The sequence below is a fragment of the Calonectris borealis genome, chromosome 8, assembly GCF_964195595.1.
Source record: "Calonectris borealis chromosome 8, bCalBor7.hap1.2, whole genome shotgun sequence".
Classification (NCBI taxonomy): domain Eukaryota; kingdom Metazoa; phylum Chordata; class Aves; order Procellariiformes; family Procellariidae; genus Calonectris; species Calonectris borealis.
Window position 1 is genome coordinate 7,794,593 of NC_134319.1, and position 14,160 is coordinate 7,808,752.

General features: G+C 38.8%; 1 protein-coding gene across 1 annotated transcript in view; it reads left to right on the plus strand.

Annotated features, from left to right (window-relative positions):
* The window catches only part of TTC39A (tetratricopeptide repeat domain 39A), a 50,887-nt gene that overhangs the window by 19,823 nt on the left and 16,904 nt on the right, over positions 1–14,160 (plus strand). The window contains exons 4-9 of the mRNA XM_075155791.1: positions 147–223; positions 735–802; positions 3,724–3,788; positions 6,259–6,358; positions 7,491–7,556; positions 13,942–14,050. Coding sequence (XP_075011892.1) covers positions 147–223; positions 735–802; positions 3,724–3,788; positions 6,259–6,358; positions 7,491–7,556; positions 13,942–14,050 — 485 coding nt within the window. The remainder of the gene's footprint in view (positions 1–146; positions 224–734; positions 803–3,723; positions 3,789–6,258; positions 6,359–7,490; positions 7,557–13,941; positions 14,051–14,160) is intronic.

The window sequence follows — 14,160 nt, forward strand, 5'->3', positions numbered from 1 at the left end:
TGCTGAAGTTTGTGTAGGTGGTAAAATAACAGAGAGTTGGTGAGCACTAGAGGTATGTTAGTGACTGTATGGATGGCCAGCTGAAAGATACCGTCCTCTGTTGTTGATGCTTCATGTTCAGAATGACCAAACTGATTTTTCTGCAGATTTAGGAAGAAATCAACAGTAGCTGATTCTATCAACAACCTTGTGCATCGACAAAGCCTTGAACACTTTACTGAAGGTAACATTTTCTCATGCATGACGTTTTTGTCTTTTTTTTGCTGCAATTTGAATTATGTAGCATTGTTCACTCAATGTGTTTTTGCAGATTGTGACTTCACTGACAAAATCTCTGATTTGGCATTTCCAAAATTTCTGGATCAATTGTTCTCGCAGTTGCTATGTCACCACATCTAAAATCACTAACTTTTTTTGTTGGATGCTGACTCAGCATTTTCAAAATTTGCTGGGTAACGAAATACCTACAAAGAAGTAGGGAAATGCCTGGAAAAGTTCTAGATCCAGGATTTCCTGGAAAGCACCAGAGAAATTCCTGCAAAGTTTCTGTAAGTGTGTGTCATTACTGTTTGGAGTTGCTTCAGTAGTCTAGAACTGAAACACTGCAGCAAATTTGGAAAAGATTTTTCTCAGTTTGAGCTTTGTGATCTTATTCCTGTATTAACGGGCTAAGAGTTTTTTCATTACTTTTTGTCTGATTGATTTGTTTTCTTCCCCCCTCTGTGTGACACTAGAGGAAATCCATGCAGAAATTTGCTATGCTGAATGTTTACTTCAGAGAGCAGCACTCACGTTCCTCCAGGTATGGATTCCTGCGTAGCTCTTTGGGAGGGAAAAAAGTACACACCGTACAGGTTTCTTTTCTTAAAATTACTGAAATGGTAGAAGACCCTAGTTTGACCTAATGGTTTAAGACACTTTCATTGGATTAAATCTGGATTTTATCTGGACTATCTGCTGGTGAGATACTAGAATGTTTTGTTATCCCTCATGTTTATCCAAAAATGCTTATCTCGATACACATAGCACTATGACGCCCTTCTCTGGTCCCTTTTGGATGTGTGAAATGCAACCGCAGTAAGCACCGATTTTCAAATACTGTGTGTTGGGATATCAGATTAAAAAAAAAAAAAAGAGAGAGAGATGGTCATTGAAGCTGTGCTATGCTGGAATGCAAGTGACATTTTTGTTTCAGTCAGGCTGGTGTTTGCTTTCCCAAGACTGCTTTCTCACTTGTTTGTTCTTGAACAGCTATTATGGTCTGCATAGCTATTAGGCTCCACACATGCTTTTTACTAGACAGTGCTGCCTGTCTTTAAAAGAAGGGGAGCTCTCCCTCTTCTTTGAATTTTATCTGTCTGTACAATGAAGCTTGATTTGTTTGATGGATCAACATTAGCAATACTTACTTGGGCTCCAGCTTGCAATTTAAATTGTTAATCATAGTTGAAATAACAGATTTTTCTTCTTGATTTGGCTTGCTATATGATAGTGGGCCTCGTCACCTATGCAGAGGGGATAATAAAAGTCACATTCACAAAGGGCTTCTGCTTCTTGGCTCAAAGACGTTGGTAGAGAATGAAATGCAGGTGGTGATTTTACAGTGTTTGGGAGTTGCCAGATGGGCTCTGATTTATGTTGCTTATGACAGTTTATGAACCGTATAACCTTCTTCAGCAATCTGCCATGCCCCTCTGCTGGAAACTATTGCTTCATAGCAAAACCAGTAGTCAGAGTAGCTTCTTCTGAAGGTTTTTAGTGTGCTGATGATGGTGACTTTATGGTAAGATGATGGACTTTGAAATGGACAAGGTATAGCTACCTATTTCCATATTTCTTTGGGATTCTTTGGGATGAGTAGCCTCTAGCACTGGAGACAGTTTGGGTGATATCAGAAGCTATGGAAGCAAGGCTTTTCAGAACTTCTCCATTGTGCCTGTAAGAAAGGAGTGTTTTAATGCAGTGTCTCTTGGTTTTAAGCACTATTTTCACAGGTATCTGTCTGTCTGTCTATTTGCTTCCTCTTCTATTCTGTGTTTAATTTTTCATGAACACATGAACTGGTTTTAAAAATTAAACAAAGGCACTTCATTCCAACAGCTATTGAAGTGGGTTAGTTTTGATGCTTAATGTAAATGACCAAATCCAGTTGAAAACACATAAAAATTAGTCTCAGGATTTTTCAAGGGCTGGACTATTCTCACATTGGTTATCTCTGTTGTTGGTATCGTGAGTATTCTGAATTTAAACATTTTAAAACCATCTTCTTTCCGTTTTCCATTTTCCATTCAAAGGAAAATATAACTGAACCTTTACATATGGTTAGGTATGCTGTAACACCCCCCCCCGTTGCTAATTAAAAACTGACTTTTGCTACAGAACAAAATAAAACAGGATCACATTTTTCTGTGGTTATTTTGTTTGCATGTGATTGGGATTCAAGTCTCTGGGGATATATCATCAGGAATTACATGTTCATTGCGGTGCATGGTTTCTGTCTTCAGTTATCGCTCTTGCTTAAGGATGCCTGTAAAGGACACAGGCTAGTGGTGGTGGTGCAGGCTGCAGGAGTAAGCCCCTGCCCTTCAGTTCAGGCCATTAGGCTTCCTATACTAGTTCATAGAAAGCAAATTCTGGAAGAAGTTGAACTGTAACTTTGACTGGATCGAGTTATCTTCCAGGAGGATGGAGAGCTCTTTGAGGCAGGTTCTGTCTCTTTATTTACATATTGATGAGCACAGTTGGGCCCTGTTTCCTTAACAATAACAGTAAAACAACCAAACGTTCATCTAATCTATGCTATTTTCTCCACAATGCTTCATATAGCCTCTTAAAATATCATTACAGAAAAATCATCTGCCGAAACACATGTAGTCTGCCTATCCCAAAGTAATAGCAAATATCAAAACAAACCAGAATGACAGATTATATACAATGAGTGAGGCAAGAAACTGCCACCAGAAAGTTACGAGACTGGAGAGTTCGCTCTCTGGGTACAACTGTAAACTAATGGTCCCCCAGATACACTCTGTAAGTTCTCAGTTCATTATAGCTTGTAATGTAACATGTTACCATACTAGTATGGGTCTCATAGGTACTTGAATATTCAGACCAGAAAGAGCATGTCCTGTGTAACTTTACTTACCCTGCTCCCTTTTTAGGATGTGAAACTATATTCTGTAGACTCCTGAGGACAGGCGGTTATTTGTATCTGGTGCTGAGCCAGGAAATGTCCAGATCTTAACTGTGCTGAAGGACAAATGAGAGAAAGCTATTTTTTGAAACAGCCACAAATGCATGTACCTTAGGTGCCACTCATTAGCTTAGTCACTGTGTTCATTAATGCAAATTCAGATGGTTCAAAGGTTACAGGGGCTAAACTAATCACAGAAGGCATCGAAATAAAGTGTGTATGTCTGAACACAGTAAAAATATTGTCGTGGTTGAACGCCAGCCGGCAACTAAGCACCACACAGCCGCTCACTCCCTCCCTCCTAGTGGGATCGGGGAGAGAATTGGAAAAGTAAAAGTGAGAAAACTCGTGGTTTGAGATAAAGACAGTTTAATATAGAAAGGAAATCCTAAATCCATGTATTGTTTCTCGGAGACTTATATTGTCTGTGTCACAATGGTTATGTTCAAGGCACGTGTTCCTCTCAAGAAGACAAAAGCTCTTTATAATGCTTATAAATTCATATTGTTAATGTGTTTCCTTTCTAACAGGATGAGAACATGGTTAGCTTCATAAAAGGAGGCATCAAAGTCCGAAACAGTTACCAAACATACAGGTAAGTCAGAGTGATGATGTGATTAAGCGTAGTCTTTCGGTAAAAAGCGCTGCTGATTGAATTCTCCTATTCACAAATTAATTACTGTTGTGTTTACTGCAGTGTTTATTATGGGCCTCCTATCTATAGCTTTTCTCAGCTCACACAAATTCCTCTTTTGCATAACAAAGGGTATTGATATTATGGTTGATTTGGATTGTAAAGATCCAAACCCTGTTAACTCCCAAGGTTTGCCTACTTCAGATACTATATCCTTGAAATTATGTCAAAAAATAACTGTTCTAAATGTTGTAGTGCTCATTGTGTCTGCATAGCATAATTTGGAGGTCTCACAGTCATTGGCACATGAAATGGCATTTCTTTATGCTTCTAGCTGCAGCTTTTTGGAACATTCAAAACCAGTAGCTGAAGCACAAGTAACTCCATAATAAATGCATGAAACTAAAACAAAATTAAGAGACAATAAACTGAAGAGCTTGCAATGGCAAGTATAAATGGCTTCAAACAAAGATTAAACAAATTTACAGGAAATAGGTTTATAGGGGCTAGTAAGCATAGTAGAACAGATGCAGTCTCTCCGCATCATGAAGTCCCTGAACAGTCAATTCCTGGAGGATGCTTTTCCAAGCATATGCCACTGTCTGAGTGAAATATTTGGTTAGCTGGACTTGCAATCTGGTTAAGTATGGCAGTTGTTCTACTCTACAGAGAAGGTGCATGCTATTGAAAATGATAAGCAAGGTTGCTTATCTGAACTCACAGTGTGCTCATTACTTAGTGTCTATAAGCCAAAAACATCTGCTTAAGGAGATTTCTTTTCATACAGGAAGTTATGGAGAGCTACTTTCAATGCATGCAAAAGGTTTTGAAGTGCAGTAGTAAATTCTAAAAATTACATTAAAATGTACACCATGGGAAGCATACTCAGTTGCGCCTCAATAAATTAAGATCAGCTCTAGTTTATGTAAAAACAAAGTGTTATAAATCTAGTAGCTCTTAGGTGGTCGTCTTCCAAAGAATGCTAATAACAACTTGCATATGACTAAAACATGTATTTTAACAAAGGGAAAGTTTGTTTGTGAGATTGGCAGTTACGGTTTTTGTACTGTACCTTTGGTGTGGGAAGAAATAATTGCAGTTTTGCTGAGAGCATGGTGCAACAGGTTACAGAGAAAACAGATATGGAAACAAGACTTTATTTGCTTTGATTATCAATATTTTTTACAACGTAGTTTCTGATATAAAAAGCCATCTTTCCTTTCCCTGCTGTCAGCAGTACTGCTTGATAATCCACAACAACAACAACTCTGAAAAGACAGGAGGAGTAAATGTTGCAAAGATACAATTTTAAAACTCTCTTTCAGGGAGGAAAGGTTACCATGCACTGTAAAAAAGATGGAATGAAATAAAACAATAATTCAGAATGAAACATTTGCTAATTGTCAGTGAATAAAAAGTATCAGGAAACTTTCACGGTAGTAAAAACTTATATGAATAATTTTAAAAAGTGAAAGCTAAATATGCATCATATTTTGTTTTATTTTAGCACTTTAAATTTGGACTCAGAACAGCCACAAAAAGTCACGTGTCTAGCAGACACAAAACAGCATCCAGCCCAGGTTCTCCAGAAGTATACTGAAAGGGAGAGAGATGACAGTGTCCATATTTGTGTGCGTTGAAGGCAACTCTAAATGCAGGATCATTGTAAAGACTGCAATTACAATGAATAGTCCTATATCTGTTGGCAACAACCAGCAGATAAAAACATGACAGCCTGAACACAAATATGTGGCTACCATTAGAACAGTGTTTTTCTTCTCCCAGTAATTAACAAAATAAACTAAAACAATAGTGTGAAAAACACATAGCTATAGAAAGCTTGGAGACAAAACAGGTTCAAATCCAGCTGGATTACACAGGGAAATAAAGAACACTACAAAGTTGAGATCTATGAAAGGTAGAAAAATAAGTGAAAAGTAATTTCCGATATACCTGCCCATTTTAAAATATTTCTTACAATTGCCTGTTCCTATATATAACAAAATGTTCTTTTGAATGAACATGCACAAAAAAGGAATACCTAATCCAGGGATTAGTGAAACTCAAATCAAATTTGCTAACTTAAATTTGCTAATGAAAATGTAACTCTCCTGCACTGCCACATCATCTCTTTTTGCGGTAGTAAGGGTTGGTGTTGCTCCCAACAGACATTCTGGAAACATTTTCAGGCAGAAATGTGGTTGCAAACTGACTACGTCTATTTGGCAGGAATTCATCTCCATAACTCCATATTTTTGAATTGATAGTAATGTGACAGAAATGATTTGTTGATAAATCCAACAAAATGTTGCAGGTGTTGTTCACCTGGGTGAGATGACAAATTGACCTTTTTTGTACTATGTAGTTCTTACTGAATTGTAATTAATCATTTTATTTGCTGACAATGTAACAGAATCTTGTGCATTTTCAGGGAGCTGGACAGTCTCATACAGTCTCCGCATTATGTCAAAGGAGAGAACCATCTTCATTTTGAGGGAGGTGTAAAACTTGGGGTTGGAGCATTTAATCTGGTATGTACCAACAGTTCTTCTCTTGAGCTGAAGTCCTGCAACCTCCTGAAAATGTTCTTAACTTAAATATCTGAGAAGTTCCACTGACATCAGTGTTACTAATCATACAGTTAAAATCAGGTATGCGCGCTGACGCTTGCAGGATCCTCGTCTCTGGTCTAAGAACATCGGATACTAATGCCCTTTAGAAATTAAGAGACTACTGCTGCTCAGTGTGTGCAGACCCACTTGCTCATCCTCGTGGGGAAATTATTAACTGAGAAATTATCTCATCTGACACGGGCTAAGGGCATGTTCTTTGAGAATATAGCTGAGTGCCTGCCCAGCTTCCAGTAAGGGTGTTCATTAGCCAAGTGACCAATGCCGGGGAGGCATTTGGAGGGGAAGGTGTTATGGTCTCATGAGAAGGGGTCCACTGGGATGGGGGCCAGGAGAAGCCTTGCACAGAAGCAGCAGTTTCTTGTGCTTGTTGACTTCTATGTACTATTTAAATGGCACTTGGGAAGCAACCAGGGACTTCAACCAGGGACTTGGCTGTTAGCGGGGCAGTTGGTGTGGCAGGGTGCGTGAATGGGGCCTTGGGTGCTGTTCAGCCACTGTTGGCTGTTGTTAACTTGTGTTCTGGTCAGAAAGCGGGTAGTCAGATAGTGCAGGATGGTTCCTGGGATGTCAGAGGTGTTGACCCAGAGATGGTGAGGGGTGACATGGTTGTTCAGATGATGGGCTGCAGAAAGTGCCTGGTGCTTCCCCTTGCTTGCATTACTTTGTGTGAGTCTGGCACATACCCAAACGTTAGATTTACTGCACAAAGAACAAATATGTAGTGTGTGGTATGCACCCAGTCTTTCTGAAACATCCAAGAAGTACTAGTTACTAAACATGTGCTATGTAAACATATTTCTATGCAGGGAATCCTGGAGACACAGGTCCCTGTATTAAACAGATATTTCTGTTTAAATCATATGTAAAATACAGCAGGTGTATACATTTAGCCAGGAAATCTTCAGACATATGAAGATGTTTTTAGTAATTTTAGTGATTATTTCTTGTGTTTGGAAAAGTTGTAGGAGGCAACTGGTAGCTGAGAGGCAGAAAGTCTGTTACTGCAAAACCGTTGCATTTCTTTCTATAGACATTGTCCATGTTTCCTGCACGGATTCTGAGGTTGCTGGAGTTTGTTGGATTTTCTGGAAACAAGGTAAATGTGAACTAAATGTTATTGGTACATTCCCCTCACTCTTAAATGAAAAAATGGAGACAGGAGTTTCTCTCTTCTTCCTCACATTAGCTGTAACCCTCTGAAACACTGATTGGTATCACATGCACACTGTTGGCACTGATGCTTTCATGCAGTTCAGTTTTCCTTTATGTTTTTGTCTGAACTATTACACTTCAAAGACTGTGATACCATTGTTCAATGATGATACAGTTGTGAAATATGATAAAGACAGTGGCTAATACAATGATGTTGACGTATTTAGTTTTTTAGTTACTGGTCTTTTGATGTATGCTTGTGCTTAGAAATCCATAGCCAAAAGTGTATTCTTAGCCTTTAATATATTAGCTTACTTGATAGTTGCTGTCATGGTATCTGAATGTCCCTGACAGGTTCCTGCATGACATCCAGTTGGGAAAAAAAAAATTCAGTTTCATTTCTGATTTCTTTTCTCCGTGTCTTTAATAGCAACTGATAACTTAAGTGTGGCACCTAAATTCTCTTTGCCTAAAAGAGTAAGTGCTTTTTTGCCTAGAGAGTAACCAGTCTGACCTGTGGTGCTTGTGCATGCAGTTTAAGGACAGAAGATTAGTAATGAAGCACCAGTAAACTCACATGAACCTGAGTTATTCTGCAGGGCAGATGCACGAAGTGCTGTGTTAGTTTTTTGTGGATTTGTTGTTTCAAAGTAGGATACTAAATTGATGGGAATATCTTGGCCTTGATACCTTGTACCTGCCCTTGTCTCTCATTCTACCAGCAGAACATGAGATTCACTCAAAGTTGGGTTCCTGGATTAAGAAAGCATGGTCCGTTTAGCCTAAACCACTAGTCACATTTATTTCATAAATGCTGGGTAAGGTAAATGTTTGATGTCCTGCAAACACAACAAATCTGTATAAACAAGTAAAACTTAACTCTTTTGTAATGCTTTCTATTTACAAAACAAGGAGAAAAAATGTTTCTTTAATCAGAGCTGCAACCTTACGTGACAGGTGGATGAGTGTCATCATCATTTTATTAGTTCACAGGAAGAAAATAAAATGTCTTGTTTAAAAGCAAGGAGCTTTTGGCAGAGCGAGGATTAGAACCTGGAAATTTCCAGGAGCTGACCAGGAGCCCTTTCACAAGCAGTAGAGGCAAAAATCAAATAGTTCTACCTGTTAGCTGCGACAACAAAGAGCATCTAACGCAAAATATTCTCCTAGAAATGTAAGAGCAATTCACGTACCAGCAGAGTTCTGAGAATACTTTGCTGAACACTCATCTTATTACTGCAGATGAAAATTGTCCCTCTAATTGAATTTCTGTTGTTTTCTTTTGGCCCTGGGATTTCTTGTTTGGCTATGAGTAGGCTGATATTTGTGTTGATGAGTCAGCTCCTGTTCCAGTTTTTTAATAACTCACCTGAAGCATGACCTAGATTACTATAAATTTAAGCAAAAAGCTGTTGTCTGCACACTATAAAAAAAGAGTATTTTAAACATGTTGATCGAAGTTCATTGATGGTCGTTTGTTTTAACATCCTAAAAAAGTCTTTCTGCATTTAACATTTGTGAGTCAGAAGCCTAAAACCAAAAGCAAAATTGCAGTTGCATTCGCAATCCTTTCCAGTGGTGGTTTTCCAAAGCTTGCAAGAGGAAGCTGTCCCCTGCAGTACAGACAAGAGTCTGGAAGGTGAAAGAAACAGTGACACAGGAGGAGAGGGAGAGTTTGTGTGTCATGAGCTACACCCCATCCAGAAGAAAGTAGTTTTGAATACATTCCATTAAATGCTCATGGTGAGCATCAGACTGTGCAAAAGACAAAAGAGCCGTGGTTAATGCCTTGAGCTGTTTACAGTTTACCTGAGAGCGCTACAGTGCACTGGAGGACAGCTTGCTTTTGGTGTGGGTCATGTGTTTATTAAAACTGGATATAAAATTGCATTGCGATATCTTCCAATATACTAATCTGCCTTGAAGCCAGCAGATTTGCCCCTAGGGACTCTTCTTATCTCTCAGACATGTCATGTCTGATAGTAAATGAGGACATGCCCAAAGCACCATTACTTCCTAAGCCATTTGTGGGCACTGTGGACAACACGATCAACTTAACAGCAGTCTGGAGTCTCAAAATAGCAGGTAGGATAAGATCAAGAAAGTATAAAAGTAGCCTGAGGGAACGTTTGTTCCCTTCCACTCCAAGATGTGCCAGTTGTGCCCTTCTCACTGTTCAAGCTCCTTTCCCCTGTATCATTAGTCAAAATATGGGCTTACTTGTGTTTAATGGCATAGGCCCTGCATTTGGGCATTGAGGTTCAATGCAGTTTTGTCCAATTTCGTGAGAAATTTTTTGTGGGCAGAGGTATGTCTTGCACACCGTCGGGTACGCTGTGCTGGAGAGGCTTCCCTTCCTCACTCCCTGGGCTGTAGTTGGAGTATGTGTCCCATCTGGACTTTCTGTGTTTAATGATAACTAACTTCTGGTGCGAGATCAGAAGAGTCCTTGCACTATCTCCCGTATAAGCACTGAACCCTTCTTACTGAACCCTCTGTAAGGTCTCAGACTAGTATTTACTCTTGTTCTTATTTTATAGACAATTACAAATACTGTGCTGCTAAACTGGAGAAAGGTTTGATGTGAGCCCACCATACGTTAAGTGCGATTTGTCAGAGGGTCAGCTGACAGCATGATTTCAGGGGAAGGCAGGAAAACTTTCAGATACAACCAATTTCTTTCAAATTATACTTTTTGATATGGGAGGACATTTTTCCCAAAGCAGCTGAGCTGAAGAATATTTTTGATGTCTCAATTTGTAATAAATTGAATTCATTTCCCACTAAGCATTTTTTTGATTTGCATTTTGGTCTCTTCTGCAAATTTTAAATGAAGGTTAAATCTAAAATTATTTCATGGGATACATTTAAGTGCCCCATCTACCAGTTTAATTAGTCCGTTGTTCATAAAAGCTGTTAGTAGTACCCGTCCTCCTTGCTAAACCTGCAGTAATGTGATCAGGTCATGGGACATGAACGATGACCTTGCTTTGCTTTCATTGTCAAGATCCCTAATTAAAAGAGAGTAATTTAAAATATCATTCAAGAGCTTTCACTTCAGGAAAGTAGATGGATTTTAATCAGTGACAGCTGAAATAAATATGAACCAGTCTCAGTGTTGTCCGATAATGGTTTTGAGCATTGTCCTTGTTTGTCCTGCATTCACTGTGGGAATCCCCACTGCTCATGTGGGGAGTCCTGAATGAGAGAGCGCTGGATGTCTTGGAACAAGGATCAAATCAATGGGATACTGACATAATACAATGTAGTGACAGTCTTGGGAATTAAGAGATTGTGGGATGTTATGAGCAACTTGCACAGAAGGATGAGGGTTGTCATATTGGATCACAGTTGTCTCTAGGAAGTGTCATTGCTCCCTGCTCTGCATTATACCTTACGCCCTCCAGAGTAATTTATGTTTTGTGTGAAAATGAAAACTAAATGTGTTAATGTCATTTAAGTATTTTGGAGAAATTACGAGTGCTTACTGCCTTGACATCTGTTTTATATTGTAGCAATATGCCCTGTAATAGACTTTGTTTGGAAGCTCATTCCTGGTGTTCTGGGATTGCTCATATTACCTGTGGCATAGGTGTGGGAGATATTTATGGGTTATTTATGGTTAGAAGATGTGTCCTAACAATTAAATATAATATACTGACTTAGTGACTGGCAGCAGCGAGTGTAGTTTGTTTACGGAGTTACTTCTTAGGCTCAAGTAGTAGCTGCTCGTGAGTTGATTCTGAGGTCCTCAGTTTGATCCCCAGTGAGTATTACGTGGGTGTAATAGTATTGCCCACTCATGACACCTCACTTCGCTGATTAGGTTTGCTGGCTAATCTCCGAAGGCTCCTTGTGGAGAGAGAGTAGGTGCTTGAAAAGGTGATTCATAATGTCTGACCTACGCTTCTGTGCTGAATCGTTCCTTGGAGGAGTCCCTCTGTCTCTGCCAGGCACCGAGGGAGCCTAGGAGGGCTGGCTGGCTGAATGTGGTATCTAAAACGTTTCCCAGCGTCACCCTTCATCATCCCACTTTCCTGGGGATCTCATCGTAACAGAAGCAGTTTGCGAGAGTTCTTTTGAGAAGCAGCTTTGTTGCAGCCTTTTCTACAAGCAAGCGTTGTAATACTAACAACTACTTCTAGATTTCTTTTTTTCAGCCTGTGTCTGCTGATTATATTGTTACTTTAACATAGAAAGTTTGGGGTATTCAAGTGGCAGAGTGAAAAGTAAGCATTCTTTAATACCTGTACTGGACAAAATAGGATTATGGACATATCACAGAGTGAACTGACTTGCTCAGTGAGCTTCCCATTCCTGTGTAACTACTCAGTTTAAGAATTTATGCTCAAGTATGCCAGATTTGCAGCCCTCTTCTGAGGAATGGGCAATGTTCTTCATCCATTACTTCACAGTTACTGCTTTCCAGGATGCAGTCCCACGTAGGGTGGGTGTGGATTGCATTCCTTGTCCGTACAGATGATAACTTTGTGTTTGGCTGGATTAAAATACATTTTTGCGACTGAAATAACATAAGTGAGATCAACTTGACAAATGATTAAATTATTCTATCTGACTAATATAATTTGTTCCTGTATCATTCTTAGTGCTATTCACAAATGTGATCAGCAGCCATTTTATATGTATTTTTATATTATATGGAAAATGTCAAACACTGTAAGGCCTAGTACTGATGTCAGTAAAGGCTCAGTGAAATATCCAGCCTGAAGATTTTTCAATTCAAAAAAATGTACTTTGGAAATCTACTTTGGAAGTTTTTTCTGCCAAAATTCATTCCACAGAATGTTTTGTCTTACTTCTACCTTGCAGCGCTGCAGTGATACCTTTTTTTTAAATCCAAATATTTGTGGTTTTCATCTGGGCAGCTTAAAGAAGCTGAATATATCATATTTTGTTACTTCTCTGTATCAGTCAAACTTTTGCTCTCAGCAGAAAATGAAGTTGGCTTTATTTTGCTGAGTGCTTGATTTCCATTAAGTCATTGATTTTCAGTAATGATTTTACTATCTTTTAATTTCTTCTGAAGTGACATGCAAGTCAGTATTTTTATTATTTTGTCCAGGCTAGATGTTATACTAATTGACCTGCAAATATGTGTGTTAATGATACCTTTCCCTGTAGTAGTAATTAATGTAATAAATTAAGATATTTTTAAAAACACAAAATAACTGTATTTATGTGAAAACAATTAACCACACTAGTTAAGTGAAAAATACATGTATGATGAAAATTAGAATATGATTACAGGCTTCAGGGTTTACACAGTAGGTGGTAAAAGTGAAGTAGGGTAACACCCATCTGTCGACAAGGACACACAAAGGATGAAAATCTGTGTTGAGATCATGCTCTGAGTGCTCCCTCTGATCCCTTTTGCAGTGGCTCTGATAGGCATCCCTCAGGGTCCCTATTTATAGTGTAGCTGGTTTGGAAGGTTGTCCTTATAGTCACATACATCATGTTCCAGTAACTTTCCAATGCAGTCATAGTGTAATTTTTAAACAGAATTTTCCCCAGCACACAGTGGACATCTTACTGTGCATATTTACAAGTAGGCAGATCTCATGTTTAATATGTTTGTATATTTATAGTCTTGCTGTTGATATCATGGAACCAGTCCTAGAATGGGCTGCTAAATGCTGTTGCCTCAGGAGCTTGAATCCTTATAGCTGGTTATCCATCATGCTCGCACTGAATATGAACACAGCGTTATACTTGATTGCTTTAGTTCTTCCCAAAGGGAACAGAAGTATTTTTCTTTTCATCATATTTTTCCACTGGTGGTAGTGGGCCAATATCATTGCAAAGCTCCTTTTGTTCTTAACATACTTAAAAACATCCTTTTGCCCTGTTAGCCTTTGCCCTGCTAGTTGCAGATTTTTTTTTCTTGATATCTTTAACTTGCTTATGCAGTGAATAACAAAATACATGGATACACTGCACAATGGCAATATGTGTTATTTGCCTTGCATTTCAAAACTCTCTGGTTTTTGTTTCTGGAATGCTGTTCAGCAGCACTTGGATGATGGTGATAAGTTGTCTAACATTCTCTTATGTTAACCATGTAATAAATCCCAAGTTGCTGCTCTGTCATGAGATGTTTTCCAGGCTAAGCAGTAACTCCATGAAAAACTGTTAGATAATTTCATATGTGTGTTTTTATCTTTGATTGCTATGTAAGCAATGTATGTCCGTACATTTTGGGAATTTGGTGAGTGAGCAATCTGTAGATGTCACTGCAGAAGTTAACAAACTAGCAAGTAGTTTGGTTCTTTTCCAATACTTTGTCCCCCTCACCTCTGTTTGCACAGGAGCATGGTCTGCTGCAGCTTCAAGAAGGAGCATCATCATACAGCTTTAGGTCGGTGCTGTGTACCATGCTGTTGCTTTGCTATCATACTTTCATGACCTTTGTGTTAGGTAAGATTGTTTATAATAACTCTTGGATTTGATTAGTTCTTGTGGGACACAGAGGGGAAAAAGATGATTCCATCACCTATTTGTTGGTGAATTGTTTGTTCGTGATCAGA